Source organism: Sinohyriopsis cumingii, chromosome 1, assembly GCF_028554795.1.
Source record: "Sinohyriopsis cumingii isolate HCF-2022 chromosome 1, ASM2855479v2, whole genome shotgun sequence".
In the NCBI taxonomy this organism is placed as follows: Eukaryota; Metazoa; Mollusca; class Bivalvia; order Unionida; family Unionidae; genus Sinohyriopsis; species Sinohyriopsis cumingii.
The window spans coordinates 69,237,030-69,252,259 of record NC_142961.1 but is presented as its reverse complement, the minus strand read 5'-3'; the positions used below and the strand labels follow the sequence as shown (position 1 = coordinate 69,252,259).

Here is a 15,230-nt window from a genome sequence, read left to right as displayed (position 1 = left end):
AAATTGCTCTTCCATATGTATGAATTAAGTAGAAGTGAAGTGGATGATAGCATTTCTGCAAAATCAAATGCAATGAAGTGCGGAGTGTTAACCATTGAATATGTGATGGTATCTGAGACGTGCTGTAATGACATTTTCCTTATCTACCAAAATGAAATAAGTGGCCCACCCACTTAGTTCAGCGCATATGTGCATCTACATTTCCAAGTGCATCAATCATGATAGTGTAAGCCTACATGCAACACAGAAATAAACCAAGGAGGTCCATTCAAGCAAAATTCATCATTAATTATCTGACATACTCAAACAAGATGGGTTTATTATTTTTATTTTACAGAGATTAGTTGTGAGAATGCATGAGCAGAAATCGACATAAATAGCTTGCTTTACTGAATGACCTGCTTTACAGATTTCAATGATACAAATTAATGTCATGACAACTATTGGTCCCTTTCACGCATAAGTCAAAGTAGCATGCTCGTCATACACATTTAATCCATGGATATTCCTCCACAAAAAATTTGGCTAAGTTAAGATTTTTTTGTTGGGTCTTTTTATTCATGGTTTTGCAGTGATGATTGTCTCCCATAGAAAAAAAGCTGAAAGACTGTAAAGAGGTTGGGGTTGGGGGTCCTCCCCCCAAGAGGGTCTCAAGGGGGTCCAGGTGGCCAAAGGCCCCTTGCCAAAAACGCATTTTACACTCGTAAACAAAACTGCTTCTGATGCAGCTTATGATCATAAAATAAACCAAAATAATCATTTAACTTAAAATAACTGTTCAACTTGTCTCCAATAATTTAACAATATTTATATTGTCACATGAATTTGTTATCCAATGCTATTTATGCTGAAGTTATTTCATTGTGCATGTCAGTGTTCACATCGTAATTAAGTCACAATAATTTGTACATTTTTGCAGCAAATATATTATACTTCTCTCTTTTCATAACAAATCTGTAAAATATACACCCAAGTACAGTGATTATATACAAATAATCCCATACATTAACATGTCTTTTTCTCCAATGGACACAACCTGTTAATATGCCAGTCGGGCTCTTTTTGCAGCTTTGGCAAAGATTTCTTTAGCCTTCTTTTTTGTCACCACTGACTTGTTTGGCTCAATGTACAATCGTTTCTTTTCCTTTTCAATGAGAGCCTTTTTCCTTTCAAGCTGGTGCTTGTACTGGTGACATGCAGTGCACATATTCTGGCAGAGGGCTACATCTGTTCTCTCATACAAGAAATCTTTCTTCTTATTGTAATTAATTGCACTTTTTCCAGATGCCTTCTGAGCCTCAATTTTTCCGTATGCAGCTTCTCCTCCAACTGCAATTACCATGATTCAGATCTTTCTTGTAGAGGTCACAAAATGCCAGTCCTCTAGCATTCAGTTTTTTTTTATATAAACTGATCAATTAAATTTCTGTCAACCTTTTGCTCCATCCATTCCCATTTCCATGCATTCTTTAAACATTTATCTAAACTTTTCGAGTGTAAAATGCGTTTTTGGTCTCTCTCAAAAACTCGGGACACCATGTTTTGCAAGCATGCTTCTTCTTTCCATTGCCATCAGTTTCCATTACATGAAAATTCATTCGATGAATTTAAACCTTTGACTAATCAGAACACTCTATACGAGTTGTGTGCTAACTAATATATGGAACGATTAATTTACAAGGGATGTTATGGAATGGGACCGACCAGACTGTTTTTAAGAAAAATCTGATTGACGTCAAGAGTGAAGTGGAATTCCGCTTTAAAACGGAGAAAAATCATGTCCAGGTTTAATAGCATCCATTAAAATGAATACCACAAAAATAACAATGAATTTAACTATGCTGTTTTGTGTACATGGGGTCCGTCAAATCTTGTGTCTGGAGCCCAGCAGCTTCAAAAATGTTGTATTTGGGAAGCACAGAGAACAACAGCATGATACAGTGACTTATTCAGGACAATGAATAAAATAAACTTGTAGTAACATTTGCACTGAATAATTATAATTAATGACCAGTTGCAAGTGCTAGGATTATGCCTTGAAAGCTAAGAGTTTCATGTTAAATCAACTTCAAGGAGTCAACAAGTTATTTTTACAGGGGTTGAAAACAGGCCCCTGTCCCAATGAAATATAAGCTCCTGTCAAAACGAAAATAGATGGTGACGCCTGTCCAAATTAAAAATATTTAAAAATTAATACTTCCCCAAGAAATTTTGTTCCCATTTATTTTCAAAATTTCCCAAAATGATGGACACGGTCACATTCCAAGTACATGCATGAAAATCCGTAACTACTAGGTTTTGTCCCCAGACTTGGGCCCCTTGCTGGGCAAGTGGTCTATGCACTCTCCTTTACAGATCAGAGACACCTCACCTCTGTCCATGTGGGTTCAAGTCTCAACTCTGCCAACATGGGTATGTGAGAAAGCTTGCCAGTAGCTTCCTGTGGGTTGGTTGTTCTTCCCATGATCTTCCCGGGTTCTTCGTCATCCAAATATACTGGCTGCCATGTATACCATTTTATGTACTGAAAATGGTATTAAACCCATAACAAGTAGCCATTTGCAGTTTCTAACATAAGTGATTCCCTAGCAATATCAAAACACAAAATTATTGGACATCTTTATGTATGGATTAGTTCATCTTAAATGCTCAAAATGAATCACAATGCAACCTTTTTATGCAGGTTGCTAAATGGACCTCAAAATGTTGTCATTGGTGAACGTGAATTTTAATAACTCTCATATATACAAGTGAAATGCAGAAAAGGTTTCAATGGTCATCTCTTTATATGGAAGTGTCCATCATGACAGGTTTTACTGCATGATACAAACACGATTAAAGTCAGGTCCAACTGGAAACAGCGCAGTCCATGATCTGCTATCACATGATGCACAGATAAATCTGGGTCTATGTTGTTTGCTCTACTGATTACTTGTAATAAATTGTATAGACCCTGATGTGCCATTATATTATGTAACACCATATCTGGGTCAATGCAGTTTGCAGTTTGAGCCAACTTGTGTGTGTATGTGATTAGTATTTTTAACGTAGCTTTACAAATTTTCAGTCACATCGCTACGATATCTGCAGTGTGGCAGTTTAAAGTGATGTCTAGCACTGGGGGCATCATGCTGCAGACATGTAGCATGTTTTCCCATCCAGTCACATTATCTTGGCACCAGTCCGACCTGTCATAACACTAACCTATTAATGCTGAGCACCTAGCGAGGCAGCAGTAAGTACCAAATTTTGTAAGTCTTTGGTATGATTTGGCCAGGGTTCAAACCCACGACCTCCCGCTTCCAAGACGGATGCTTTAACCACTAGGCCACCGGAGCAGTCGCCAACTTGTGAGTACATAATATAACCTAAAAGTGAAGTTGCCTGTTATAGTTATTTGATTTCAATAGAATGTATTATATGCATCGAGTGTGATAGGGACCCCCACCCCCAGCCCAAGTCAAAATTTGTGGAATGAGGCTTTGCCAAGTTTGTGACAACCTCTAATCCTGATATTTCAAATTAATTTTCCCTTTTTCTTGCTACTCAAGAGCTGTAGAAAGGTCACTGTAAATGGCACATAATATGACCACCTACATTTAATACATTACTCCTCTCTCTAAATAACTGCTACTTTTGTGCAGAAAACATTTTTATTTTTTGTCAGTGACCTTAACCTTTGACATTTGACCCCAAAATTGACAGGTTTCTTCTTTTTCATAGATAGAAGCCATCCACAAAATTGGTGCAGGTCTGTGAGGTAGAACTAATGCTAATGTGCAAAACCATTTTCCTCAATCAGCCAGTGACTTTGACATTTTGACCCCAAAATCAATGACTTTTTCTTATCCAAGTGCATACCATCAATAAAAATCAGTTGCTGAAGGAGGTAAAATTCATGTCATTGCATGGAAGCTGTTGCTATTGCTTTAGTCACAATGACCTTTTCATTACAAACTCAACTAGGCTCTTCACTAAATCAAGAGCAATAATTCAAAATATCTGGAGAACTCAACTTATTATGTGAATACCATTTTTCTCATTTCATACTGACCTTGACCTTTAGAGCACACATTCAACAGGATTCTTTCTTAAACCAAATGAAAACAATCCAAAACATTTGGTGAATGCAGACAGTGGAGAACTTCAGTGAGTGTGTGGAAACTATCAGTCACACTCACCTTGACCTTTCAGTTTTTAAGCCCAAAACTGATAGAGTTCTTCCTTACTGCATTTGCAAAGCTATCCCCAAAACTCAATAACTGCTGATGGTGCACAATTAAAGTTATTGGCAACAGACATATGAACTGACAGAATATCATAACATAATATGCTCTGCCTTGTGTTAAGCATATAAACAAAGACTGCATATAATTGGCAAGTATTTTACCGAATTGTTCTAACATTATTAAAGGCATAAATAGCTTATTTACAACAAAAACTTTTGTCTGGTTTGGTGTTTCATAACAACATAAGCAAAGTTCCGAGGGACCTGAACTTCCACATCACATATACCTATTTACTTCTCAGAGTACACAATTTTTTTTTCTGTGTTAGGTGTCCTTGTGAGGTGTCTCATTTTATATTTTTGGTCAGTAGTAGATGATCTGTCATGGTCAGACTTGGGTAATTAGGCATGAGGCCATGTAAAGCATGAAGCTGGCCAATTAATGATAACCCTTCTCTGATGTGATGACTTCAAAGAAACTTATAGTCAGTTGAATATATATTGTAAGCATTGAGACCAGTTGTTGTTTTAACAGTGTTTAAATGAGGATGCAAATATAAATCATGAAAGTAATCAAAGTTTTCTCAGTCTTAGTTGGCCAATACCATCCAATCACTAATATGCCATCATAATAACAATAACAACAATAATATTAATTACTACTACTTCAGTACATGTGATTAAGACTAGGACACTACAGACTCAGCTGACACATTTTAAAAGATGGCAGAATATTACTTAGACTCAAAAATGACTTGGCAAAATCCATTTCTTGTTTAATGAAAAAGACTTGCAATGAAAATGACATTATTGGTTACAAAAGCCCCCAAAATAGACAAAAGTAAAAAACAGACAAAAGTAAAAGCACATATGAAGACAACAAAGAGATCTCTCACTAAGAATGAATACCTAATGCTGTTTTGACACTGTCACTCGATACTGATAAAATAGCAGCAGAACTAAAAACCCTTAAAAACCTGAGTGGGAGAATCACTGTCTAAAATTTTTTAATCGAATGATACATTAAAAGTATCTGCAAGTGGTGTGAAGATCATTTTGTAATTGAAGACTTCATTAACCAGAATATCATATACACATCTGTTATGTCAAAGAACTGGTAAGTAAAGGAACTAACTCGGAAAGAAAAGAAAAAAACAGCTAATGTATGTATGGTAGAGTGTAGCATGATACAAAGTTTTTGGTGAATTGCTGAAAAAAGTTATCTCTAATGTGAGCTTATGAGGATGAGAATTTAAATGAGATATGTAATAAAAAAAATGATCATCTTTTCATTTTTCTTTCTATCTTTCTGAAAATGAGGAACTTGCTGGTCATGCCAGGGAGTCTTAGAAATAGGGTGGGGGACTCTTGAGTTCCATGAGTGATGAATCCAGGACTCCTCATTCTGAAAGTGCTGAAGGCCCTGACAAGCAGCTTGTTTTGTGCTGAAGGCCCTGACAAGCAGCTTGTTTTGTGCTGAAGTAACTGTTGTAATGTGAATTTGAACTTCTATTGTTTTTGTTGCATGTAGCACATGATAACCAACAAGTCAATGTTGACTTATTTTAAAACTGACATCAGCTAACAGCCACTGAATTTAATGTCTGGTCATAAAAATCCTCAACACCAACACCAAGTGACTCTAAAGGCCAAACGGCGGTTGAATGGTGAAATGTTTCAGAAAAATTACAGCTTCTCTTTAAAAGTTACTGAACTTGAACCAGCCAAGAATGTTCTTCTTGCCCAGTCATCATTCTTCACAATCAAAAAGTGGAGGGTGATAGGACAAATCCTCCATTGGTGGTGAGAAGCTGTACTGCCGAACAATGACAATCTCTCAGCAATCAAACTGACCTACTTTATTGGCTTTCAACAAAAATTTCTACACCATAAACTACATTTTTGCTGGAATAGAAAACCTCTTTGCTGATTATATGTAGCCAGTACACACATACACACTCCAATTCATTTGAATGTATGAACAACTTACTGCTGATAAGTTTATGGCATGGGGTAGTTTCTTACTTGATTCTTGAATAATTTTTTTAAATAATACCATCTATGCTTCCTGACAAGTCCAGTCCAACTGCAAACAACAAAGATCTGGATCTTCTGTAGCATCATCCACCTGCAGATTAGGGTCCATGTTGCTTGCTCTACTGATTACTCCTAACAAATTGCACAGACCTAGATCTGCCATTGCATTATGTGATAGCAAATCTGGGTCTATGCAGTTTGTAGTTGGACTCGTCTTATATGCAAGTATATATGGTATTATGAAAGATAACATCAAGCATCTGAAAATACAGATAAAACTACACACTCCCCAGTAATGTATTACCAGCAGTAAGAGATACGTATTTTGTAGAAGTATACTGCATATTGCAATTGGTGAATTTTGCGGGAGTACACTGTATATTGTAATCAGTGTATTTAGTTGGAATACACTGTAGATTGCAATCTATGTACTTGGTGGGAGTACACTATATTGCAATCAGTGTTTTGTGGAAGTACATTATACACTGCAATCAATATAAATATCGTGCTTTCCTCAAAATTTCCAATGAGAAAAAGGTTCCACTGTCCTTCTCCCAGATTTTCATTTTAATATGGGAACTACCAACTGTTGTTGATAAATGATTTTGTTACATAAAACTTTAAAAGAAAACACCATGATGCATAAAAGCTAATTGGTTTCCATTTAATAATCAATATCATATCAGAGCTCTAGGTGAGACTGTATCAGACTTATCTTGAAACTAACTGCACATCATTAAATATAATTGGTTATTCTGTTCAAACTTAAAACAAAAATGTATGCCACCAGTTTTAATTATAATTAATTATTAAAAAGCATGCCTTTACATGTGTCATACAGCTAAATTACCAAGACATCAATCATGCCTTTTTTCATGTGTCATCATATATCTAAATAACCAAGCAAGACATCAAGTATGCCTTTCATCATGTTATACAACTTAGTAACCAAGACATCAAGCATGCCATTTTTCATAAGTCATCGTACAGCTAAATTACCAAGACATCAAGCATGCCATTTTTCATGTGTCGTCATACAGCCAAATAACCAAGGCATCAAGCATGCCTTTCTTCATGTGTTGTCATGCAGCCAAATAACCAAGGCATCAAGCATGCCTTTTTTTCATGTCATACAGCTTAATAACCAAAACTATTTTTGCTTATGTTCAATTATATGGCATTATCTGAGTGAGTTTACTAATAAACTTGTATCAAGTACTATCATTTCCAATATGCAGCGATCATCTGGAAGCATAACTGAAGGCATAGTTTCTACAGGTCAAACACAACATTATACAAAATGGAATGTGCTTAAGCCATAGAGTGACCACTTTGGACTACATGGACCATACCTACAGCCATAAACAGACCACTTTGGACTAAATGCTTAAAAGTATATTGTCATAATTTCAATGCATTTATTTTTTAGTTGATTTACTTGCGTAAAATATGCAATTACATTATCAAAAGCTGTTGTACCCAATAAAATAAATACCAATATTTAAACTCATTAGTCATGTAATTACTGCATATACTCATTTTTGCAAGAAAAGTCCAACTGTAAACAACAAAGATCATGATCCACCATAGCATAATGCTCCTGTAGATTAGAGTCTATGTTGTTTGTTCTACTGATTACTCCTAACGAACTGCACAGACCCTGATCTGTAGGCGCATTATGGAGAAAATATGAGTACCTGAATTGCATTAAATAATAAAATGTTCTATAACACACTTCCTTCCAACGAAAAAAACATGACATGCATTAAAAATTGCATTTAATAATAAAATGTTCTATAACACACTTCCCTCCAATGAAAAGACATGCATTTAAAAAATTATGCCAGACCACTAGTTACAATAAAATCTATCAGTTTAAATTCACCCCCTTGACCCCAACAAGATTTATGGAGAAAGAAGAAAAACAGCTCAAGCCCAATGAAGTGAATCAGACCAGCCAACATTATTCAGTGAAGCTGTGTCTCAAGTGTGTGTATGTGTGCCTCCCCCCCCCCTTTCCCAACCCACAATAAAATCTACCAAACCATCTAGCCCATTTATTACAGTACTTCTCTGAACTACAGAATCATAAACTAAATAATTTTAAGCTTGCCAAGCCAGCCCAGGTCTGCATCTACTTTATCAAGACTTGGTGCAAATTTTATGTCTCAATTCACAAACAGTGAGTAATAAAATGAAAACTTGCTTTCAAACCTCACTCAGAGAGAATAAATTTCAGGCAGTGTAGAAATTATCTTCTACCAGCTAATGTGAAGTATTTTTGTTTGATGCCCAGATGTGCAATCTTTAAAAGTTTGGGTTTGTTGCCTAGGTCAAAGTTCATACTTCTCCTAATTCCTATTCATTAGCATCACAACTGTACATATATGTTATATTTATAGCAAGCATGCACGTACGATTTACGAAATAAGCCCTTTAAAAAAGAATGTTTTTATTTGTGACTTTTATGCAGAATCTATATTTACATGCACATACATCTTTTGGGGAGATAATTAAATTTCTCAAGAACACTGTATTTTGAAAACGGCATTGCCAGTTGTCCCACTCGGACAAAAAGTGTTATGTGAATCACACATCAGGGGTGGTCAAACTCCAAAGCCTGATGTCCCAAAATATTCTTTTTCGAAACAGAACAAGTAAAAGATGCTATTCCAAAACAAGTGCTGATTTCTTATTTTAAACCATGTCAGATGAGTGCTAATTTTCATGTTTTATTCACTTTATTGTATCTGGCCATTCATGGTAATCCCTGTCCTCTCAGTGTACTGTGTTGTGTGGATTGTTTTTTTTTTTTTGCTCAACCCATATAACACTGGATCACCCTTTGATTTCAACCCAGTTAGTCAATGCAATTAAATTATGAGAGGAGTGGATCAGCCTTTGATTTCAACTCAGTGAGTCAATGCAATTAAATTATAAGAGGAGTGGATCACCCTTTGATTTCAACCCAGTGAGACAATGCAATTAAATTATGAGAGGAGTGGATCTGATTTCAATCCAGTGAGACAATGCAATTATGAGGAGTGGATCTGATTTCAATCCAGCAAGTCAAATGCAATTAAATTACAAGAGTGTATCAGCCTTTGATTTCAACCCAGGGAGTTAATGCAATTAAATTATGAAAGGCTCTTTACCAACATTTTTGTGTCAGTTTCCTTTATCAACTGATTAAATGACAGAAATGATTAATTAATTAATTAGACATGCTTAACTACTCTGTAAACTAGACCTATACAAAAATTGTCAATTTTTTTCAGGTAGCCGGACATAAAGTAAAAGTTGCCAGGTAAATCAACTGGCTTCCCACTGCTAAGAAAAGTAATGTTTAAACAGCAAAATGTATTTTGAGACAACTTTAGAAGTAATTATTTGCTAATTTCTTTCTTATTATTTTACTGTACTCATGTGCAACAATAGTTTTATTTGCTTCACATTACACTGTGAATGCACTGGCAGATCTGGGTTTGTGCCGTTTCCTAGGAATAATCAAGATCAAACAACACAGACCCAAATATGCAGGCACATTATGATACTGATGAACAGGATCGTTGTTCTTTTACAATTCTGACAACTTATAAGCCAGTATATATGGTAATAGCTAGGTGATAACCACCAAATAATGAAAAATAGATTTCCACCATGTAAAATCTCACCAAGAACCATCAAATAATGAAATAATTTTTCACCATTTACTTGAGTTGTTAAAATGCTTGCAAACCCACCAACACCCATATTAAATGTACAGTATATGCTCACTTATAAGTTGAGTCAAACTGCAAGTAACAAAGATCCTGATCTGTGGCAGCATAATATGCCTGCAGATCAGGGTCTATGTTGTTTGTGCTACTGATTACTCCTAACAAACTGCACAGATCACATCTGCCAGTACATTATGTAGGATCATATCTGGGTCTGTGCAATTTGCTGATGGAGTCATCTTATAAGCAAATATTTTTTTAGTAAGCATCTCATTTTCCAAATGCAAAATGACAATTAAAACAAGGCATGTGATCCATATAAGTGATCATGGTTTTGTCAGGGTCAATGTGAATTGAATGATCTATTTTGGCATTAACAAATTTGCTAAAATTAAATGGGGTATTAATTAAATGTAAAGAGGCTCTGAACAATGATGAATCTTACGGGAAAGAAAAGCCGAGACAAAATTCCATTATTGTGAAGCATATTTTTCTGGTTGCCTGGTAAATTACAGCAAATGTCCCAAGACTGCTGTCAACAAATTTAGCCATGAACTCTTTTAACATGATCAGCAGTCCTGCTAATGAAAAGTGTAACATGTTGACACATTTACTCTGTTTGAAATTAGCAAAAAAACAGAAATTAAACATTCCACCAAACATATAATGGTATTATTAATATTTGGTTGTCCTAGGCAATGGATTTTTCTACACGATTTAGGAGAAAATGCTATGTACCACACATATGACTATGTAAGTGCTGGAAATACCGAGTAAACCCAGAACTGTGTAAATGCTGGAAATAGAGAGTAAACCCAGATCTATGTAAGTGCTGGAAATACAGAGTAAACCCAGATCTAATATGATTTATATTAAGGTTGTAAGTTTTGATACCTAAAAAGGTAAGCTATGGGTGAAGGTGAGAAAAGATCAAGTCCATCAGTGGGCATAACATTTTCACGGCAAATTAATATGGGTGTGACAATAAACCTTACCGACTATAATTATGGCTGCTGTTTATTTTCATTTAATTTTCTATTCAAGTAATTGGTTTTCTTGTCATGTTAATCTTTTGTTTTCTTCTTGTAAGCTGTTATGGAGAATATACCACAGCTGGATGCCGAGTTTCTGTTAGTACTACACTACTTGAGCCAATTTGCTGTTGTCACATCCTACTGTAGTCACCCCAAGAAAATCATTCATATTTTTCACTGAGATCTGCTAACCTGTGAACAATATTACCTGCTTTCACAGGAAGCTACATTAAAATCTAAACAGATAATAAAAATGTTATCAAGTTCATCCTCTTTACTTCTTATAATGAGCAACTAAGTTGTGATTCAGCCAGTTTTTCCAGAAAGGTCACTTGCACAAAATGCAAAAGTGATTATAACATATTCATTTCTTTTAATATGCTGCATACAAAATAGTATCTAAAATAATTAAAATATTCCTTCTAATGCAATGGACTTCACCAAATACATGTAGAAATATAAAAGAAATATAAGGAATATAAATACTGTTGCGGTAGCTAAAAAGAAATATAAGGAATATAAATACTGTTGGGGTAGCTAAAAAGAAATATAAGGAATATAAATACTGTTGGGGTAGCTAAAAAGAAATATAAGGAATATAAATACTGTTGGGGTAGCTAAAAAGAAATATAAGGAATATAAATACTGTTGGGGTAGCTAAAAAGAAAACCACATATCCTGGCTTATTATTGCGGGTTCATATGATGCACACTTATTTAGAACATGGGGTCCGAGTCTGGCATTGACGATATGTGTGTGTGTGTGTGTGAAGTAATCTCAAAATTTTTTAAGAAGTTCGTTTTTTAACAAGAAAACATGAACAAAATTAAGCACTGGTAGACTGGATACAAGCAGGTTTTACTATCACAAAGTAGTTTTCAAAATTTACATAAAGCTCAAAAGTGGATCCTTTAGCTTTGCAATAATCTACATCAGACTAACGGGTAAACTTAATGCATGCACACATACACACATCTGAAAACTATTTCCCTTTTTGAACAAGTGGAGTACAGAGACATAAACTTTAACTATTTATATACACAGCTGACTTTACATCAAAAAGTTCCCGATGCATATGCATAAATGTTGAAATGGGACTTGTTTCAATTTCAAATGGTTTATTTTGATGTATATGGTTTCCTCTCCCTCCCTCTGTACAGTCACTATTATGCCTTGATTTTTCTTTAACAATTACAAATTGATTGAACTTGATAAGAATGTATGATGCACATTTTTATTATTAACTCTTCTACTCATAAAACAGATTGCTGAGCTTCTATGAATGTTAAAAAGCATGCCAATGGCTATAATGGCAAAATTCTGAAAATATATTAATATCCGGACTTTTAGAACTTTAGTGGATTGATTGTCGCACAAAAATATACTCTATCAAAACAATGTTATGTTTCATTATAAATCTATTTTATAACCTTGCTTAATACAAATAACCTCCTAAATATAATTTACCACTTGTAACTGTAATATCACAGTGTATAATGCAGTACAAATTTATGTTCAACAACTTTGTTACATAGTTACCAAACTTTGAATCAAGTATCAAAATGTTTATAAATTTGCAAACTGTTGCCGTCAGACTGATAACATTCAAATGCAATGCGACAATGTTATTTTTTTTTCCCGTTTTGTTTCTTTATGTTTTTATGAAACAAAATTTGGTTTCGAATGGTTGGTTATTCATACAAAATGAAATCTTTAGCTTTGCATCCCTCATTGGATCAGTCGATATGATAGCCTCCATGTTGTACAATAAAGCTAAGTAAGAAGCTACAATGTACATGAACTGGGTTAATTTTGTTTATTTTGCTATCTTAGATTTCAAATTTCCCACCCCAATACTCCTACCCAAGGCAGTAATTACACAACATTGTGTCCACATCTCGATCAGATAATGCTTTTGTTGTGTAAGATCGCGACCGTTGCTAATCTCTAATCATAACGCTGTACAATACAAGCTTGTTAATTGATAACGGGATATTCTACCGGTAGTACATTGATTTACTATTAAAGCACACAACTATAATCCAGGCATATAACCTATTAAATTAATTATCTATTCGTTCACATGTTTGGAAAATTATGGTTCGAGAGTATAAACAATGAACACATTCGCACGTAATAATCTACGGAGTTTTATTGATCAAAGTTCACAAACTTTAGATTAAGAAGTAATTGACCGCGTAAAGATGAATTGATGATATTCATGGCGTGGCTTAGTGATGGAATCTGTGCGGTCAAAATCAAGAAGTAGTCACAAAACATTAGCCAAAACTGTTTGAACGGAGCCATTTTCCCCTTTCCAAAAATAGTGAGACCACACACGCCGTCATGATTGAGTTTCACGTTTTCTGGGTCACAAACCAAAATGGCGGCGGGGGTACCAAACAGATCAAAACATTCTACTCAAACTACACGTGACGAAATAAGGATGTGCCATTTGAAAAAACAAACTAGCATTAATGAACTAAATAAAAGATAATGTACTCACCTTCGACCCATAATTTTTCCACGTTCGTCTCGAGCTGCGCAGTTTTCAAACCAATACAACACAATGATAACAAAAGTAATCCCACAAAGAGCACTTTTCCACAATGTAAGTGAATAAAACATCCGACTTTATAGAGGTACCTCTGAATATGCGTTCGAACCCACAAAGCACATTTATTTCCATCCACTTTGCCCTGTAAAAAGAGATACAAAACAAAATTATAAGTAGACCGATAACTAGTGTTTAGTTTTTTTTTTAAAAGGGTAACCTATTTTCGTTATTATGAGCTAGAAAGACTCCATGCAAAATATGAAGGAAGGCACGTGAATAAGAACATATTAAATACTATGACTGTCCATGATAAGATATGTTACTTTATGTTGGAAATAATAAGAGTACTGAGATTCGAAAATACGACCAAAAATAACATCACCCATTGGGTGCCTCAACTCGTAAGCCACATGTTCCTCTACATGAGGGAAGAATGCAGGGAAAACTTTGAGAAGTTTACCTTTACAACTTGCTTGTAGGCGGTACGAGCATTGACCCAGCTTGTCCTCGTCAATAACTCCCCGTCCAAATGTTTACTGGACCCCCTCCTCGTCTCCACGGTCATCGTAGGTCCCTGCAAACGGAGATCGAGAGGGAGGGTTGGTGGAGAATCAGACCTCTGTCTCTCTTAACCTCACCTACGCCGTGGGTCGCAATCCCAAATCGCGATCTTGTGCCTTTTCAGGCATAAACCACAAAACTGGACCATGGAGATTGAACAATCATTGTCTGAGGAGCTACATGATGAATTTAAACAGTATTCCATGCCAAAAGTTTCCTAAGCGAGGGCAGATATGGAGTAAATTCCACAGTATGAATCCATCACTGGATGCACTCTGAACCGTTCAGTCAGAAACACTCGTACATTTGCATTGATGCTCCGCCCATAGAAAGTAACTGACATTAACTGGAATACCAAAACTGCAAGCTTATTGGTTACCAGCAGAGAGAGGAGGAGCCAAATTCTGCGGTCTTACATACTGTTACTTAGCAACAGCTCACCTAGGTAGAAGGCCACCCAAGATGTTGGAACCTCCACAGAGTGAAATAAACAACATTTTTGCTACGATCTGGTGGCTTTTAATTGCTTAGCTGGGGCGAGTGTGTGTGACAAACGCTGAATACGATCAACGTAGTAGTGTTTATTCTCCTTGTACACATTGAAGTCGGGAGAGATCTAATTTTATAGGTAAATAAAGAGCCTTTATGTTTTATACTAAAATGGTACTCTAAAGAAACGTGAAAAGAGGAATGTTTTCAACGATAGCAAGTCGAATAAGCGAATTGTTTTTGCTCAGAGCCATTTGTTGTAAGAAGAAACAGAAAAAGAAACAAGCTACCGTGATTCATAAGTTAAGGAATGCTTCCATGTGGTTATCGGATCAGTGAAGAAAAAGGCAGAAGCTACCGGAGGTTTGACCCCCCCACACTTACACACAAAAAAAAGGCTTTTAATCATCGTGCTGACCGAGTATCTAATATGTTTTCGCTAATCGGTATATATTGAGGTTTGGCGCAACAAGTGACCGTTGCAGCAAAGAAGAGAAGAAAAAAAAGCAAAGACAGTTTGAATGCATAAGAAGAACAAGAAATGAAAAAGAAATATATTTGAGAACATACTTTTACTGTTACTGTTTACATACAATGACATTGTT

General features: G+C 35.5%; 1 protein-coding gene across 2 annotated transcripts in view; it reads right to left on the bottom strand.

Moving 5' to 3' along the window:
• The window catches only part of LOC149807074 (protein patched homolog 1-like), a 100,685-nt gene extending 86,267 nt beyond the window's left edge, over nucleotides 1-14,418 (bottom strand). For both annotated transcript variants that reach the window (XM_089961510.1, XM_089961518.1), the window contains exons 1-2: nucleotides 14,036-14,418; nucleotides 13,525-13,717 (exon numbers count right to left, since the gene is read on the bottom strand). In XM_089961510.1, coding sequence (XP_089817636.1) covers nucleotides 13,525-13,717; nucleotides 14,036-14,140 — 298 coding nt within the window. In that variant the 5' untranslated portion in view covers nucleotides 14,141-14,418. The remainder of the gene's footprint in view (nucleotides 1-13,524; nucleotides 13,718-14,035) is intronic.
• Nucleotides 14,419-15,230: the final 812 nt, after the last annotated feature.